This window comes from Numida meleagris, chromosome Z (assembly GCF_002078875.1).
Source record: "Numida meleagris isolate 19003 breed g44 Domestic line chromosome Z, NumMel1.0, whole genome shotgun sequence".
Taxonomy (NCBI): Eukaryota; Metazoa; Chordata; class Aves; order Galliformes; family Numididae; genus Numida; species Numida meleagris.
In genome coordinates this window covers 42,324,361-42,343,550 of record NC_034438.1, presented here as the reverse complement: position 1 = coordinate 42,343,550, position 19,190 = coordinate 42,324,361, and the positions used below count along the sequence as shown (strand labels likewise).

At 37.8% G+C, this 19,190-nt stretch overlaps 1 protein-coding gene across 7 annotated transcripts in view; it reads left to right on the top strand.

The window, feature by feature from the left end:
• Positions 1 to 19,190, top strand: part of FANCC (Fanconi anemia complementation group C) — an 88,155-nt gene that overhangs the window by 14,513 nt on the left and 54,452 nt on the right. For all 7 annotated transcript variants that reach the window (XM_021381213.1, XM_021381207.1, XM_021381211.1 and 4 more), the window contains exons 2-4: positions 1,076 to 1,249; positions 2,843 to 2,927; positions 11,240 to 11,334. In XM_021381213.1, the coding sequence (XP_021236888.1) occupies positions 1,076 to 1,249; positions 2,843 to 2,927; positions 11,240 to 11,334 (354 nt within the window). The remainder of the gene's footprint in view (positions 1 to 1,075; positions 1,250 to 2,842; positions 2,928 to 11,239; positions 11,335 to 19,190) is intronic.

Here is a 19,190-nt window from a genome sequence, read left to right as displayed (position 1 = left end):
TGCTGCTAAGGTTTATTTTTTGGTTTGTAGCTTTGTGTTAGAAAATAAATATTCACTGATTTCCATTGCTTCTGTGAGTGTCTGAAATTGTCTCCATATAGGCAATAGTTCATTTCTGAAAGCTGCCATCACATGTGTATTAAATGAAAATAGTCTTTACAATCTTGATATTGGGATCAATGATTGAGTACCTGCAAAAGTTCAATTACTCCTCTAGCATATGAGTTGTTCCTTCTTAAGACATATAAAGGCTCGTGTAGCATGTGCTTCTCTATTCTCTTTTGCCAAGGAAGATATAGTAAAGGAGAAAAAAAGTTGTTTTTTATGTCTTTTACTGGGGAAATTTAGTTATGTTTTAACATTCTGGCTTGACAATAATTCTCTTTGTTCCAAGATCCTGTTTTTGTCTTGAAGTATGCAATTGGATTATATTACTATGTTATTATTATATTACTGATCATAGCTTTTATTCAAAAGTTGCGTTTGGTTGTTTTTCATCCTCCTTAGTATGACAATAAAATCAAAGTGAAAGTACTGAATTTATCGATTCCCTTTAAGGAGAATGCTCTTTTTACACTTCAATGTAATGATCAATTACAAATGCAGAACTTAAAACAAACAAAGCCTCACTGCCACCCCCTCTCCACCCCGGCCCTTTTGTTCTGATTAAACCTTTTTTTGGTGTTTACATTTGTCTTGAAATTGACATTTTCAGTTTTTCTGTCATGAACAGCATTCTGAATAAGCATCTGCTTACTTTTTTGTGGTATTCTTTGAGTTAAATATTTGTAATGACAAATTCAGATACTAAAAGCTTGACACACGGCTGTTATATTCTAAGGTAATTCACTGATCACTGTACCAGCTTTGCTACTTTGTCTCAATGGGGTGATTATTTTACCCCACTACTATTAGAAAGAAAATTGGCACTCTTATGAGACATAATACTGTGATTCTGTTCCATTTTAACATGATAAGTTAGCAGAAATCGTTCTTCCCATTCATGGTCTCAAGCCAGCATTTAATTCTGCCTGATTTGGAGTTGCAATTTTTTTTCTTTATTCTTTTTTTAAAGCATTGTGGAATGGCCCAGGATAATACAGTGCCTAAATTGAACTTCAAATATTGGTTGGATAAAGCTATTGAGTGGGGTCAAGCCACCACTTTGGAATGCCAGAAAGATGTCTGTCTTCACTTGCCCCAATTGCAGGAGTTTCTACATCAGACTTACGAAGCTCTGAAACGTATGGTAAGTGACTTTAAAAGAAAGAGTGACCTCTTTTGAAGTCAGCCTCAGAAACAATCTGAGCCATGTTTGGACAAAATAAAAATCAGAGGCTTCTGTTACTGGCCTGAGGTATCACTGGATCAGGGAAACGATCTGGGGAAACAGTCCCAGGTAATGTAAACAGGAACGTGCTTTGGATTCCCCTATTTATTGGGACAGGAGCTTTTTCTTCTTGATTGGTTGTCATCATGTGATGTTTCCCACCTAATGCACTCCAGCCTCTTTAAAAAAAAGCTCTTTAAAATAAACAAGATTTTTTTTTCAGGTTGACAGGTGAGAAATAGGATTATTTAGAGGCCTTCACATGCAAAATTGTAACTGATACTTCAAAATCTCAGAAAGTCTTCTGACATGCTAACTCCAGTACTGTGGCACGTGTAGTGAATTCCAGCAGTACAGTCAGACCACTGACACATGCTGCTAGCTGTCCTGTTTTCTAATATAATTATTGTTAGCAGTTACTAGACTGCTTTCTTGTTTTTTTTTAATAACTTTTATTTTTAGTTTTGTTTAGTTGTGTGTTTTCCTGAGCGTGACTTTCAATATATGTAGTCATTTTAATTAGCTATAAACATATTGTATTAAGGTATGAGGCTGACTTTCTGTGGAAGTAATTATTTATAAATATTCTTTAAAAACTGCAGAGCTGGCTTTTTTAAAATTATTATTTCTGATCTGAATTTAATTCTTAAATACAAGATTCTTTTAGTAGTATTTCTTCCTGTGGATACATCTTTTCCTTAGGAGAAAAAGAAGTCTGTTTTAATATTGCTACTTCAAGTAATCTGAGGTTTGGCCTGAAATGGACCTTGTGAATATGGCCCCAGAAAGTCTAGGGTTAACCCCAAATGTGAGACAAATGTAAGGAATTTTTTGCAGCAACAGGAGATGGTTATCATTCCTGCTACTTACACTCTATCCCAGCAGAGCCACGTATTAAAAGCTTTCATTTATTAGATGGTAAAGCTACAAAAATGGAAAAATAAGACTGATTACACAGGATTGTGTATAAATACGTCTGCTACTTTAGTAAAGCTGCTTTCTCTTTGGTTAAAAATTAAATGACAGTTTGTTCCTGCCTAGTCATAAGCTAATTCAGAGAAGGGAGGCAGAAGTAACAGAAAGATGCTTAGTACTTTTCCCATAGTGAATATTAATTTCTTAAGAAACTCCGTGAGACATTATATTAATGAGGACCAACAAAAATGTATTTTAATTATGCTTTTATTTATCACAAAATCTTGGTTATAAATAGTGTTGAATGATTACTGCATGTGAGGGAATTAATAAATTTTCTAACACAATTAGACATTAGCTGAGGAAATTACTTTAAATTACTTTAACTTTAGCTGTAACTTATTTGAATTATGACGTTATAGCTGATTTCACAAAGCTCTGCTTTTATTACCTACTTGCAATCATTTTCCTTCCAGGGCATTTCACAGGAAAATCATTGGGAATGTAATTCACAGTTATCTGTGTCATTAACAATTCTCCTAATTTACTGTAGATGTGTAGTGTGTTTATTATATTTCTGTTTTTATGTCTTAACAGAGTTCAATTGTAGCAATTCAGCAGTTCCCTTTAATTGGCCAGTTGCTGGGAAGGCTTTGTTGGAATCCTTTTGTTATAGGATATGGTAAGAACCTGTAATGATATTTCTGTAACATAAATTTTGTTCCTTAGGAAACAAAAAAATACAGCTTGGCATATACTTTGAGTTTGCCATTTAAATGCAGCTTTTTTTTTCACTTAAGTAAAATTTTGAAATAAAAATGTTAGCCAAGTTACTTAAAATACGTCATAAAGAAATCTTAAATTAACTTTTGGAGATAATTAATTTCATTGATTATTTACAGAATTTTAACTTGGGAACAGTTTTAAATCCAGTGAGTATGTATGAGTGTCATTATTTCTTTTGTGTTTCTAATTTTCTTATTTTATTCATGTTTTTGCTAGTCTCCCAGAATGCACACAATCTAATGTTTCAGATTATTTTCAGCTGAGGTTTCTTCCAGTTATCTATCAGAATATTATGTTAGATTAACAGAGAAAAAATATTTTTTCTGATACCTGTTATTTTAATTAATGAAAAACTGTATTATGATTGTTTGTTTTCAGAGATTTGATTCTGTTTGTGTTTTCCCCATCTTTTAAACTTGAAAAAATACACAGATTAAAAATCAGAAAATTAAAGTGATGACATAGAAAAGGTATGAAAAATCAACAGCCTTTTATTGTTGGTATGTGTATTCTGGTGAGATGAAAGGAAAGGAGAGAAATGGTGGACAAGAAAACTGGTAGAAGGGAACAAACTCTACGTGTGCTACCTCATATGTAGTTGTAGTATTTTTGACATGAACTGAGATTTTGATAAATGGTTTATGATCTACTGTTAATCAGAAGAGTGATTCTGAACTTGTCAGCCCTTGGATATAATCTTTTGCTGATCTTCTGCTACAGTTACAACTGCCAAAAAAAAAAGGTTGCATATTTTCTCTCCTGATTCATGCTTCCTTTCGGAGAAATATGAGGAAAGGACAATTTTTTTTGTGATCTCTTGGAAGAGTTTATTAGATAAAGTAGAGCACTGAGCTTAAAATGATCATATGTCTTCTGGTTTGGATTTATCTTCTTCCAGTCAGCTTCAAGCACAGACAGAATGTACAAAGCACATGATAGACACGTGTTATGTTTGCACTTTCCATCTGAATGTAAGATTTGGGAAGGAGCCATAGATTTAAATGTAAGTCACTACTGTAGAGGAACAAATGCATACTTTTGTGTCACCTTTTGAGAAGAGCCTTCTTTTACTTTATGGACTAATTTTTTTTGGATGAAGAAGCTCCCATTTTAATTGTAGCTGCAGTTTTCGAGAATGATGACAACTGTTGATGTTTACAGTTAAAGACATGCTTTTCTTCTCATTTTTTGTTGGGAATATGCAAGCCTCTCTCCCGCCAGTGTCTCATCTATTTTTTTTTATCAAAGTTGAAAGCCATCAGTTTCTGCTGTTTGCATTTTTACAACAATCCCAGCTATACATACCTAGCTTCCTCTACTTCTGAATCCCTCAGCATTTTTTGAAGCAGGAAATGCATTTTATTTTTAAGCTGATTGTTACCTCTGAAGATAGCAAGAGATGGGAGTTTTACTTCAAGTTGTTGGGCGTGGTGTTTTTTTAGTTAGTTTGTTTTTTTAGAGTCAAGGTTGCAAGCTATCCAATTTAGAGGACTTTACTTGCTCCAAATAGAATCCTTTTCTTCAGCATTTGGAGGTGTGTGGAGGACATTTCCTGTTATCAGTAGACCTGAAAGGGTCTGCTTATCCATTTCTACCACTTCATAGTTTTAGGGCTACCTGAGATCTCTCTAGGCTACTGGCACATAAGGTTTCAGCTAATTTTCATTTTTTTGGCACCAGTTCTGGAGATATTCTTTAAGATAATGCTGGCTATCGCAGATGCTGACTTTCAAGATGGTTTAATGTAATTTCTTATTTGAATAAGTAGCTCATTCAGACATGTGTCTAAAACTGGGCCACCCTTGCAGCAGAAGGAAATAATTCTGTTCAACTCAGTCTTTTATACTAGTGAGCAGAAGAGAAAAAACTTCTGCATTTTGTCCAAACCAGAATACCTATCTTGTTACATAGGTATGTCTATTGGTGCTGGATGCTGACATGCTTGACCACTCAGAGCAGGAGGTGTGGTCTCCAAGGGGAGATAACCTCCGTATAAACACTTTTGAGCAGGTGACCAAGTTAGCCGTATTTAGAACAGTAATGTGAGGGAACTATGCCCAAAGGAAAATTAATGTCTGTACTTGTGGTCCTGGACCACAAGAGATACATGAGGAGTTCAGACTGGGTAAGGAATTCCAGTGTTTTTTCTGTGGGCTAAGGAATTATGTCCTCAGTAGGCCCCTCATGGTTTGAGTCCAAAAGTCTTGAAACCCAAACTAACACTAAAAATGCTGGGGAATTTCTTGGTGGCTCTCTGTGTCAACACGTATGTGTGAGCATGCATGTATTCACTTCCACAGAAATTTCAGTTTTAGCTGATTGCCAACTAGTTAATCAGCATTTTCTGATATATATATATATTTAAAATACATGTGTGCATTTCTCAGTAACATTTTATGACAAGCTTTAGAAAGAATATTTCTCGCTCTAAGATTAGTGTTTTCTCATTAGTTCCTTGCATCTGACGCTGTTAATTATGGGTTGTTGATAAACAGATTATACCACAGGATGACTGAGACCACACTGGGTTACGTTATTTTAACGTTTGTTTTTTTTTTTTCCCTGAGGGAGGGACAGTGAAGGAGTCCAACATAAATAATAACAAAGCAATAAAAAAAATATATATATATTTTCAAAACAGCTTCCAGACTGTTTTGGAAAGTTGTTTCTGAAATTTCCTACCCAAAATTTTCATTCATTTAGTTGCAGTTTCAACATTAGCATATGTATGTTGCTTCAAAAGTAATGCCTCCTATTTATCTGTATGGAAACTACAACAGATACAAAGAGCACAATAATGCTATTTGATAGAGCACATTCTCAATTACAGAATTCTGTTTTTCAGCTTGGTCACCGTGGTTAGCTATGCATTGTCACCAGCCATGATCAAGACCCTGCATGCTGTGCTTGTAAAAATCTGCATCAGCAGAGTTGACCCACTGTCATTGTTGCTACTGCTGAAAGGCCTCACTGTGCTCACATCCACTGTCTGGTCCCTAAAAATGTTCAACAAGATCTGATGAATGTCAGTGCATGCCATTTTTTCCGCGCGCTTGCTCCATACGCACTTCCATGTCAGATGCCATGTTGTCACATGGCCCTCTGCTGCCATCTGTCACGCAGCAACAAAATGTAATGGAATGTTGGAGGGAAGGTTCAGCCGCTACTGCCATATCACCAACATCTGCCTCTAACAGGGTGGGGCAACATGGTTTATTATGGTATTGGAGGCATTACTTTTGGAGCAGGCCTCATATTAAGAAGTCCAGTAGAAAGTTGGTAACATTCTTTTTTCTTATAATTTCCACCTTCGAGTAACTAATTTTGTTCTCTGAATGTCTTAGCTCATTGTTTAATTGAGTAGCGAGCATTCTTTCATGCTGTAATAAGATCAGATGCTTTGATTTATATCCAGAAAATGGTTTTCAGTACATGCCACAGTGGTATCTTTTTCATGTTGATCACAGTTACTAGAAAAATCGAAGGGAAAAAAACTGGAGGTCTTTTGGTGTGATTATTTTTACAGCTACTGTAATTAATTTAAAAAATTTTATGCCATTTATTCGTAGTCATCCCATATTTATTCCCCAGCTCAAAAGCAGTTGTGAAAAAGGAAAGAACAAACCTGGGAGAAGTAAACCTCAGATTATGAATGGGTACTTCAGCAGCTGGGTGATCTTGCTCTTCTTTTCACAAATCTGTTTCGCTGTAGCCAGAAAGTAATTTTGTCTGGGAACATTGTAAAGCTGTAAGTCCCTTGTTTTCTGGGAGCTGCTGGAAAGGCTATGATGCTAACGTAAGTTTTTTTGGTTTCAAATCATGGAATGATAGAATGGTTTGGGTTGGAAGGGACCCTTAAGATCACCTAGTTCCAACCCTGCTCCTGTGGGTAGGGTCACCTCTCACTAGACCAGTTTGCTCAAAGCCCCATCCAGCCTGGCCTTGAACACCTCCAGGGAGGGGCCATCCACAACCTCGCTGGGCAGCCTGTTCCAGTGCCTCACCACCCTCACAATAAAGAATTTCCTCCTAATACCTAGCCTAAATCTACCCTTATCCAGTTTAAAGCCATTTCCCCTCATCCTGCCACTTCATGCCTTTATGGAAGTGCTTTGCCTCGGTCTTCACTGGTGGTCAGGCTCCCCATGTCTGCCAAGACCCTGAACCTCAAGGTGTGGGTGAGAGGAGCGGATTCTGTCCCACTGTAACAGTGGAACAAGTTCGAGACCTCCTCATGAAATTGACTGTGTGGAAGTCCATGGGGCCGGTGATATCCATCCTAGGGTTCTGAGAGAGACGGCTGATGTGGTTGCCGAGCCGCTCTCCATCATATTTGAAAAATCATGGCTGTCCAGTGAAGTCCCCGGTGACTGGAGAAAGGGAAACATTACTCCCATTTTTAAGAAAGGGAGAAAGGATGACCCGGAGAACTACAGGCCAGTGAGCCTCACCTCTGTGCCTGGGAAGATCATGAAGCAGATCCTCCTAGAAGACATGTTAAGGCACATACGTGACAAGGAAGTGATCCAAGACAGCATGGCTTCACCAAGGGTAGATCTTGCCTGACCAATCTGGTGGCCTTCTACGATGAAGTGACGGCATCGGTGGATGGGAGGAGGGCGATGGATGTCATCTACCTGGACTTCTCCAAAGCCTTTGACAGGGTCCCTCATCACATCCTTCTCTCCAAATTGGAGAGGTGTGGATTTGAAGGATGGACTGTTCGGTGGGTTAAGAACTGGTTGGCTGGTCACAGCCAAAGGGTTGTGATAAATGCTTCTGTGTCAGGGTAGAGGCCGGTCACGAGTGGTGTCCCCCAAGGCTCAGTCCTGGGACTGGTGCTCTTCAATGTCTTTATCAATGACATAGACGATGGCATCGAGTGCACCCTCAGCAAGTTTGCAGATGACACCAAGCTGAGCGGTGTAGTCGATACATTGGAAGGAAGGGAAGCCATCCATAGGGGCCTGGACAGGCTGGACAAGTGGGCCCACGAGAACCTAATGAGGTTCAACAAGGCCAAGTGCAGGGTGCTGCACTTGGGCCAGGGCAATCCCAGGTATTTATACAACCTGGGGGAAGAAGTACTTGAGAGCAGCCCTGCAGAGAAGGACTTGGGGGTCCTGGTGGACGGGAAGCTGGACATGAGCCAGCAGTGTGCGCTGGCAGCCCAGAAGGCCAACTATGATCTGGGCTGCATTAAAAGAGGAGTGGTCAGCAGGGAGAGGGAGGTGGTGGTCCCCCTCTACTCAGCTCTTGTGAGGCCCCATCTGGAGTACTGTGTCCAGGCCTGGGGCCCCCAGCACAAGAAGGACGTGGAGCTCTTGGAAAGAGTTCAGAGGAGGGCGACCAAGATGATCAGAGGGCTGGAGCACTTCTCCTACGAGGAAAGGTTGAGGGAACTGGGCTTGTTTAGTTTGGAGAAGAGAAGGCTCCGGGGAGACCTCATTGTGGCCTTCCAATACTTGAAGGGAGCGTATAAACAGGAAGGGGATCGATTGTTTGTGAGGGTAGATAGCGATAGGACAAGGGGGAATGGTTTTAAGCCGAGACAGGGGAGATTTAGGTTAGATATTAGGAGGAAGTTTTTCACTCAGAGGGTGGTGACACACTGGAGCAGGTTGCCCAAGGAGGTTGTGGACGCCACATCCCTGGGGGCGTTCAAGGCCGGACTGGACGTGGCCCTGGGCAGCCTGGTCTAGTGGTTGGCAGCCCTGCACTTAGCAGGGGGGTTGAGACTTGATGATCTTTGAGGTCCTTTTCAACCCAGGCCATTCTATGATTCTATGGAAAGCCGCTCCCCAGCTTTCCTGGATGCTCCTGTCAGGTACTGGCAGGCCACTGTGAAGTCCCTCTAGAGCCTTCTCTCCTCCAAGGTTGAAGAGTCTCAGCCTGTCCCTGTAGGGGAAGTGCTCCAGCCCTCTGAACCTCTTATGGGCTGTCTTCTGGAACTGCTCCAACAGCTTGATGTCGTTTTTGTGTTGGCCTCAGTATTGAAGTGGACTCAGTACTCCAGGTGGGGTTTCACGAAGCAAAATAGAGGGGTGAAATCACCTCCCTTCACCTGTTAGCCATTCTTCCCTTGATGCAACCCAGGATACGGTTGGCCTTCTGGGCTGCAAGTGCACATTGCCAGCTCGTGTTGAATCTTTCATCAACCAACGCTCCCAAATCCCTCTTAAAGTACGGGCTGAAGTTTTAATCTGTATATCTGTGTAATTTCATTATGCTGAGAAAGTGCACTTTGTTCATTTCAGCTTTATGTTCATCATTTTGACTTTCATCATACTGATTTGCATTTCTGACAGTGTTTTTTAATTTTATATTATGTAGCAAAAGGTCTTATCTCCAGAAGTCTAATTCAGGAGTTCTGTTTCCCCTCTTTCTTTTTTTTCCCCTTTCGATCAATGTAAAACTATAACTTAATTTAAAATGACCTTACAGTATACCACAGATGTACAGTATAAGTAGAATAAGGCAAAAGAAGGAATGCTTGAATTTTTATATGCCTTATTCAGGATTGATGACTTGTTTTTTTTTTTTTCTGGACATTATTACTTACTGTTACTAAAATAGTGTCTGTTTGTAACGTTTAAAATGATAGCAAGTGGTTATCATTTAGTTGTTTAAACAAAGAAAATGATATATATATTCTTTTCCTCCCAGATCATTGCATGCCGGAGTTGTTCTAGGTGAAATGTGCTTTTTTTTTTTTTTTTTTGAAGGAATTAGAGCTGCCTGTTAGTGTCTGAATGCTGGTTGGGTACAGTTACAATCTAAGTACATGGATATTTTACATTTCTTGTGAGGAGTTCACGGGTTGTCACTTCTTACTCTGATCTTAAACAACCTAGAAAATCATTAGCCTTGTAAAGACCCGTATTTAAAAAAAAAAAAAAATTGAATCCCTAAATGTGCAATGTCAGAACACCCCAAACTGTAGCTAGTTAAATGTGTTTGAGAAACCATTTCAGAGCAGAAATGCTAGTCACTGGGAGGTTAGTGATGGCCTACAGGCTTGTTGGACGTTTATTGAGGAATACTGGTTTAAATCAGTCTAAACATCTCTGATCACCTGGTGAAAACACAGACATTACTTAATTGAGCTTTTATTTTTTCTTCAGACTTCGTCAACAAAGCACTTCTAAATAATACTCTTATTACATCCTGGGTAGCAAATGCCCGGAATGGAAATCATTTGTTGAGCATGGCAATGCTCAAATTGTCTCCTAACGCAATTTCTGAAACTCATGTAGAGTTACTTGCTTATGTTATAATAATAGTGCTTAAGTCAATATTATATCAGCTACAGTGCTAGATCTCGTTTTCATGATTTGAATTACAGCCATGCAGTTTTACTATAGGGTAATATTCAGTGTAGAGACTCTTTGAATCTCGCAAAGCACATTTAAAAAAAAACCCTATTGGAAATAAGGTGGTAGGAAAATTTCACAAGTTAAAAACTCTCCAGCTGCTTACTCCAAATAGTCAACTCCTCTAGAATAGTATCTGTGTAAATTGTGACAGTATTTATGCATGTAGCAGGTTGTTAGAGAAGGCAACTTGTTTCCAGAAGTAGGTTAGAATTAAGTAAAATCTGATCTGATACTGAACAGAAAGAAACAATAGTATTTTTGTCCATCAACATTTGGATGTTATGCTGCAGAAATGTCCTTTTTGTTAAGCGTGGAGAATCTTAATATATTCTTACAGAAAACTCTGTGTTCTACATTGTTGTTATGAACAATCTTATATTTGGCAAACTTAAAAATGTTCCCTTCTGAAAAATTTCATTGTGCAGACTTTTGACACAATGTAGTAACTATTTTACTATGGTTGATTATTGTTTATCATTAGTAGTATTATTTAGATACTCGATTGAATGATTTCTGGTTGATAGCTTGAGGGGTTTTTTATGTAAATTATTTGTTACATCATGAATCTTAAAAGCATCTAATTATTCTATATATTTTAAACTGCTTCCCTTTAAAACACTGTTGAAGGAAATGGTTATGCAGGAGCTACATATGAATAATATTGTGTTGTGGAAGTCTGTCAGAATAGAAGCATTGTGAATTGATTGTGAATTGTGACTGATATTTGGGACTTTATTTTTGTGGATAGGTAGGAATTGTGTATAATTCTGTTTTGATTTTTTTTTTTAATTTATCCTTAAACCTATCTTTATTTGCTTTTTTTTTTCACTAGATGAAAGCCAGAAGACTCTGATGTGGTGCTTGTGTTGTCTGTACAGCAGTGAACCACAGAACCCTGTGGAATTGAAGGCCAACAGCTGGATACGGGTAAGTGAATGAATCATTCCTGGGGCTGCTTTGAATTAAAGTGATTATTTAAAGGTGCTACATCTACAGCATTGAGACACCGTCATTTAAGAAACTGCTTCAAATAAAACTTCAATGCATGTTGAATTGAAGTGTGTACTACTCTAATTATAACACAATCTATGGTACTTTGTTATTTTGAATATTAAAAAGATGCGGCATTTTAAAGCAGGTAGTTTTGATGGCTTTTAACGTAGTAGATTCACTAAATCTAGTAACTGAATATTGAGCAAAACCCACAAATCAATAGGCAAATGTTATTAAAAACAACAACAAAACAATAAAAAAAAACCACAAAAAACCCCCACAAAACCATTCAATTAAGATAAAATAAATAGTCTGCAGAAATACCATCGTTTGAAAACAGCTTGTACTTCCTCTTTAGTTTCAGTTTTTTGTTGTTTTTTTTTGCTTTTTTTTTAGTCTCCTGCCTATGAGGAAGCTAATTGTATCCAAACTTTCTTCAAAGGCAGTCGTAGAAGGGAGTGGTAGTGCTTACATGTGGATTTATATTTAGCAATATAAGGAATAGTGAATCCTTAACTTTAATCCCAAACTTAGGGGTTTTACATGGGCTTATCTGATCATATTTTATATGGTCACAAACTGAGCTAGCAAAACATACAAGCATGTAAATAAATGCCTCATGTTGATGCATAATGCTATACCTTATAAAATAGTAACTTGAGGGTACAGCATTCTTGATTTTTACCTCTTTGTGTTCTCTGTGGGTTCTTACCAATATACAGTTAAAAATATTAATTGAATTACCAATTCAATTATAGTCCTCACAACCACTGAGTCAGTAGCAGCCATCTCACTATCATTTATATAAATTTTAGCCTTAGTTGAAATTAGTATCTGAGACTAGTTCATTTCTTAATTACTAGTTGTTTTTATACATATCAGTTTTTTCTAGGTATGCATGTTGGTAAATAACTATACTTTAGTATTGTTTATTGTGGTGTGCTAATTCTCAACAGTTAAGTTCTCACAAATGTCCTGATGCCCTCAAATTCCTAAATGCACTTTTGAGTTTCTCAACAACTCAATACTAACTAAAATTACCCCTATTTTCTTTCTGTTTTGAACTTTTCTCAAGAGACTTTTTGTGAGGTCAGAGTGCTTGCAATTCACTGCGCAGCAAAGTAAAGGATTTTTTCAAAGTCTGCATGAGCACCAAAGTAAAGTGATGCAAAAAATAATTCTACCTTTTCTAATGCGTTCTTACTAATTGGAAATATTCTTCATATGAACATGAGCAATTCAAAATAACATCCATTTAGCTATTACAGAGAGAAAAAGTTGTCGTGGTATTTGTTATAAACAGCAGCATATGCATATGATGTGGTGAAGGAGACCTATAAGAAAGCTGTATTCTACTGAATGCTTTCTTTTGTGGGGACATTAGAAATATGTCTATCTGTTTTAACCTATATCTGTTGCCTGATCTGATTGATGTAACTGAACTGGTGATTTTGATGATATGAGAAAAAGTGTCAAGTAAAAAAGAACAGAGTTGGAGATAGATGCAGGAGGGACTGCTGCTATTGGCAGCACCACCGCTTGAGGCTGTCCTGCATTGGGACTAACATAAGCATTTGATATAAGACACTGTACTCCTCAGTTTTTCTACCCACTCTTGTGTGTTTCAGTCAATCTTAAATACTCACTTTGAGTTAGGGGGTCAAGAATTAATGTAAAAGGAGTAGGGAAGAAGACATGGAGAAGCTCAAAATACAAACATTTCCTAACTATTTCTGTCATTCAGTGCATCCTTAGTTGGTTAAAGAGTGTGTAGCACGATACAATTTGAAATTGTTATGTTTTCCACATTACTTATCATAAAGATTACCATATAAGTATGTCAAGATGCTATTGCTAGGACAGCTATAACTTGAGGTTTGCATTGGCTGTTTTCTGTGTGACTGGGTGACCATCCTGTGCAGTGCTTTGGTCTGACTACAACCTTATTCATTATACAGTGTGAGCTTTTCATGGCAGCAGTATTGACTGTCTTGTGGAGAAGATGTCAAATGCACATGGCCCAAATCTTAAAATGTGTTGTAGAGTCATAGAATGTCTTGAGTTGGAAGCTGCCCAGATCATCAAGTCCAAATTCTGGCTCAGCACAGGACCACTGATAAATGAGGGCGTTGTTCAAACTCTCCTTGGACTCTGGTTGCTACAGGCTCTGCGCACTTCCCTGGGCAGCCTGTTCCATGCCCACCACCCTCTGCTGAAGAACCTGTTGCTTAGTTTCCGTCTGACCCTCCCCTGACACAGCTCCATGCCTCTCCCTCAGGCCCTGTGTCTGTCACCAGAGAGCAGAGCTGAGCGCTGCCCTCCACTCCCTGTGAGGGAGGCCATGAGGCCTCCCCTCAGCTCCTCTGCTCCGGGCTGAACAGACCCAGGAACCTCAGCTGCCCTTCACACACCTTGCCTCCTTGCCTCTTCACCATCTTCACGGTCCTCCTTTGGATGCTCTCTAATGTCCTATTGTGGCACCCAGTGCTGCACCCAGTGCTGGAGGTGAGGCTGCACAGTGCAGAGCAGAGTGGGAGAACCCTTCCTTCACCCACTGGCAGTGCTGGGCCTGGTGCACCCCAGGCAGCTCTTGAGCTGATCACCCTCCAGTCTGTACATATACCGAAATGTTGCTTTGTCCCAAGTGCATAATCTGGCACTTACTCTTGTTAAAGTTCTTGTGGTTGGTGATTTCCCAGCCCTCTAACTTGTCTGGATCTCTCTGCAAGGCCTTGAGTTCCTCCTGTTTTAGTGTTGTCCACGAACTTACCTAATATAGCTTCCAAGTCCTGTATCCAAGTAATTGATGAAAATATGAAGGAGAATGTGTCCTAAAATGGAGCTCTAGGGAACCTGACTAGGCACCAGACACTGGCCTGACTTAACCCCATTTACTAGAATCCTTTGAGTTTAACCTGTCAGCTAATTGCTCATCTGCTGCGTTATTCTTTTTTCTAGCTGAATGCTGGGCGCTTTGTCCAGAAGGGTATTGTGAGAAACAGTGTATATAGTTGAAACAAGCCTTGGAGCTGAAAGATTTTGTGGCCAGGGTACACACTGCCACAGATTTGTCACTGAAGAAATCAGTTATAATCTGGTGAAGTGTGAGGGTGACAGAACACTGGAACAGGCTGCCCAGAGAGGTTGTGGGGGTCTCCTCCTCCTGTGTGACCTAACCTAGGTGTTCCTTCTCCAGCAGGGGGATTGGACTAGGTGATCTTTCAAGGCCCCTTCCAATTCCTGACATTCTGTGAATCTGTGAAATCAGTTTATCAGAAAATGATTTAGTTTCTCCGTCTATCCTTCTTTGACCAGAGGTTTTTGGAGCTCTACAGTATGGGTGGTTCTAACACAGGATTCTGTCTAGTGGAATAGAGTTTTATTTCAGTTAGCCCTTGCAGTGACATTGTATCAAGAAAAGGGTGTTTCTAAAGTAGTTTTCCATTTTATTAATTTCATGAAATCTCCTGTCTTCTAAATTTATAAACTGTGTTTAAGGATTGTTTACTGCTTTGAAATGTGTTTATTTTATTATATTAGCCCTGCTTTTATTATATTGCTTTGGAAGGCCATACAATTTTGTGAGAGTGTTGCAACCTCTCTCTTTTCAAATTTGCTAAACAGGAAATGTTAATATCTCTCCCTTTTGTGTCGTTTTTTTATTTATTAATATTTTACCTCAAAGGAAAACCAAGGGAGTGGAAGGTCTGTCAGCATTGCCATGGATTTTTAATGGTGTTTTTTCAGACCTGGCCAAATTTTCCTTTTGGGAAACATACAGTTCTTTTGGATACGTGCTGTGCAAAGCCGCATTTTAATTCACAGCCACAAATGTGGTAGGTGTCTTTGTAAGAGTAGTTTTTAATGGCACTGGAATTATAAAATTATTTCTGTTGCTTTTTTTATGAAGATATCTAATAAAACTTGTGTGGTTTATCTTTAGTAAGATTTTGTATGTATTTATCTTCTATCAGTGTTATTATGGGTAGTCTTTAAATAGTGGATGGTATGATGCCAAATTAATGTAGAAGTTTTGATTCAGAAATCTTTCATTATATTACATTAGAGAGCTTCTAGTTCTTCAGCAGAACTGTGTAAAACAAACGTTCTTAGGAAAACGCTAGAACTGATCTTAAAAATAAGAACAACACTACTCTAAATCTCAGGCTCATCTATTATTCATTCATTAGTGTTCCTGAACTGTTTCTGCTGTAAGAGCAAAGTTTTGAATTAGTTTGCTGTCCTTGTCTCTCTATGATGTCATTGAGTTTAACTTCAGTTTTCTGCTGAGCTAAACAGTTTTAATGGAAAGGTGGTAGACCACTTATTTCCAAATATATGCAGTGGGGAGCAGAAACTATATTATTCTTTTCTTTGGACACTGTTAGCACTTGGTGAACAGTGATAAGCATCTGAAAACCTCTATGAGAATGGAGACGTTGCTTTTTGGAAAAAGGATTTCCATTTTGCCAAATGCAGTCTTTGCAGCAGAACTGCAATGCTTGCTGAAGTTTCCCTGATTTTTAGGAAAATAGGAGATATGCCAAAACTTCAATAAAATCTTCTTAAATTATTTTTGAATAGCAAGCATGGAAATAGTTTGAAAATCGTTCATTTAATATGTAAATGTTATGTAGAGCTGCTTATACAGCAGCACCCAAATGTTTCTGGTAAAAAGAGCTTTGTGTGAGTCACTTATTTATTTATTTATTGTGGTGGTGGTTTTTGTTATTTCACATATTAATCTGAAAACACTATGCCAATTATAGTTTTCTGCTTAGTATTTTCCCCTTTAGTAGTGATACATTTACCTCCTGTGGAGGACACATTAAAGCATTTGAGTGAAAGTGTTGTTTTCCAGCAGAATGGCAGGCATATATCAGTCTTCAGCATGCCAAGCTTTTGACATACCCTCACATTCTATTTGTTTAGTTCAGTTTGGTAGAGTTCTGTCTATTGCATCTTTGAATTGTATTGAACTGTTGTGCAGTATGTTACCATTCCTCAAATAGGCCAGAACAAGAAATTTACTGCCAATTAAGCACAGGATGTTTGAGAGTTTTAGTGATGTTCTCCGGATGACCTGTTTTTCCATGATCATCTTGACTTTTTCATTAAGCTGCAGTTTTAATTGAGTTGGTTCAGTTAATGAAGTGCTGACCTTTCACCTCTGGTTCTGAATCTACGCCAGAATTTTCAGCAAAATGCTCTTTTAAGGCCTTTCCTTTCTCTGTAGCAATATTTTTGTTCTTTTATAAGAGCATTCATTTGATGAATGTTGTTCTTATGTCTAAGACTGAGATTAATTAATGTTTCACTGAAGGGATGATTTCTCAGTGATGACTGAAAATGGAAACGGCTGTGATTTACTTCTTGGAACAGTTGCACCTGCACTGAAATGTGTAGTTGCCTCTCACTATAAAATTCAGCTGTCTAATGAAGTGTTACAAATTTGTCATTCTGAATAATTTCATTTAGTGACATATTTCTGTTAGGAAACAATATTCAGAAATAGAAGGAACACAACAGTATTATAAAAATTGGAGTTCTGCAAAGTAAAACTTACAATTCTAGAACTTAAGTGGGCTTCCTGTTGTTATTGTTGTTGTTGTTTTTCCTGTTGTTGAGGAAGAATTGCTAATCTTTAGAATTAAGATAAGATAAGATAAGATTATTAAGACAATAAGCAAGATTATTTGCTTACTTCTGAGGAAGTGCCATACAAATTGAAATAGAAGTATTACAAGAATAACAAGAGAATAGACGTGTATGGCGCTACTGTGAAGTTATGAAGACCAGATGAGAAAAAAAGGCAAAGAAGTCATGTTAAGGAAAGACTGGAGACTCTGAAAGTGTTTGTGTATTTGCTTTCATGTATTTTGTCTTCTATTTGGAATGAATTGCCTCCGAAGCAAATAATTTCATTAACCAATAAGTTGCTGTATTTCTAGCATAATGAGGACAGTAGAGCATCACAGTAAAATACAAAGGAACTGAGAGCGACCAAACTGTCTTCAAGAAATAGAGATTCTCTGTATATCTTTATAAAAGTATCAAAATAGTTGTTATGGGAAATAGAAGAGCAAAAAGGGAGATAGACTCTGTAATTCTTACTGTATTTTCTTCCTGTCTGCTTTGTGCAGCAGACCTTAATTTGAGGGATATATAGGTCATGTGTAGTTGCTAAAATGCAGTGTGCAAGTTTGTTTGGAACTGGATACAATCATGCATTGTACAGGATACTGACAGTGTTGTTAAGTATGACGGCTGTTTACTACCTTACAATCAGTAGTGTATATTCTTACATACCACTAGATGGCATTCTTCATATTATATACAAGAATGCATATGTTTATTTTATATTATTATATACACAGTTTTCCGTTTCATAGCATTCCGGTACTTATTCTTCTAAAGGATTATTAACATTTTCTTTTTATAGTATCTCTCTAGATTAGAAGCCAACATCCTTATTGCCTTAGCTGTCTGTTGATACTTGCACTGGAGAGAATTGTGTTAATGTTTCTTGAGACTGTTAGCAACAGTTCAGGATACTCACTAGTAGAAAAATGAATTTAATGATCTTCATAATTTCCTGTACATATAACAAATGCAGTGAACTATATTTTGTCTTTTCTTGTCCATAGTTATTCCTGGTATGTGGAACAATTCTACTTGTGTTTTCACTTGTTATAATAATGGCTAATTATTCATGTTTATAGTGTTTGGTATCTAGAGACCTTGTGTGTGAGGAATTGTTGTGTTAAACACTGTACACAAACTATTTAGAGCACATTATTTGTTCTGAAGTGGTTATAATGAAAGATTCATCATGTTAAAACTTAGAAGAGCAAAATCAAAATAAGCAACCATTCATTTCCTCATAGACATTACTGATTGTACACTGAACAATGCAGTTTTTTTTTTGTAGCTTCCTTTCCTTGTTTTGCTCTTGCTAAACCTTACTATCTCTGATTTTATGGTGACCCATTTATGTATGGTCTTCCACTGTATTTTTAAGGACAAAGCCTCTATATTAAACCAGAACCTTTTTTTAGTGTCTGTCATCATATTATTAGGTTTGCTGCTCTTGGCTTCTGTTCATTTAGTCACCTTTTTCACTGCAAATAACTTGGAAGGTCTGTTCGCTGTGGGCATCAAATTATTCCCACAGTGATAGCTACAATATAGCATCCATTCTTTTGTTTCTGATGCATTCTTAAGAGTTAGACTTTTGCTGTGCATTGCTGTGCATTGCAGTACCAAAACTAAGAAAATGGGAACGAATATTCCAGGTACCAGCAGATGGCACTCTCTTTATTAACGGATTGCCAGTATGTGCATTCAGACAAGCGTGCTTGCCTATACAAACATACATTTTTCACTCACTGTTTTGGTACAGTAGGGTAATTCAGATTTTGTTAGGGATTAAACTAATGGTAATAATGTTGCAACCTTTCCTTGGTTCCATCTCTGTATTTTGCTAAGGAAGCTAGTGTTAGATGCTCGTTTCACCTTCAGTTTGTCAAATTTGTTGTGACAATGACAAGTCAAGTCCTTTGTCTAAGGGAAGGCCAAGTTAGACTGGGCTGCTCAGACCAAATTAATGGCTATAAAATAATGACAGTACACTGTGAACATGGACAGACATTCTCTGGAATTGGTAATGAGAAATAAAAACAGCTGCTGTGCATTATGCTTTCATTTAAACTGTTCTGTGTTACAAAAGCTTTTCATTCTTAGTTAAAAGTAAGAGCAGTTGTTAAATCAATATAGCTCATAAAAATGGA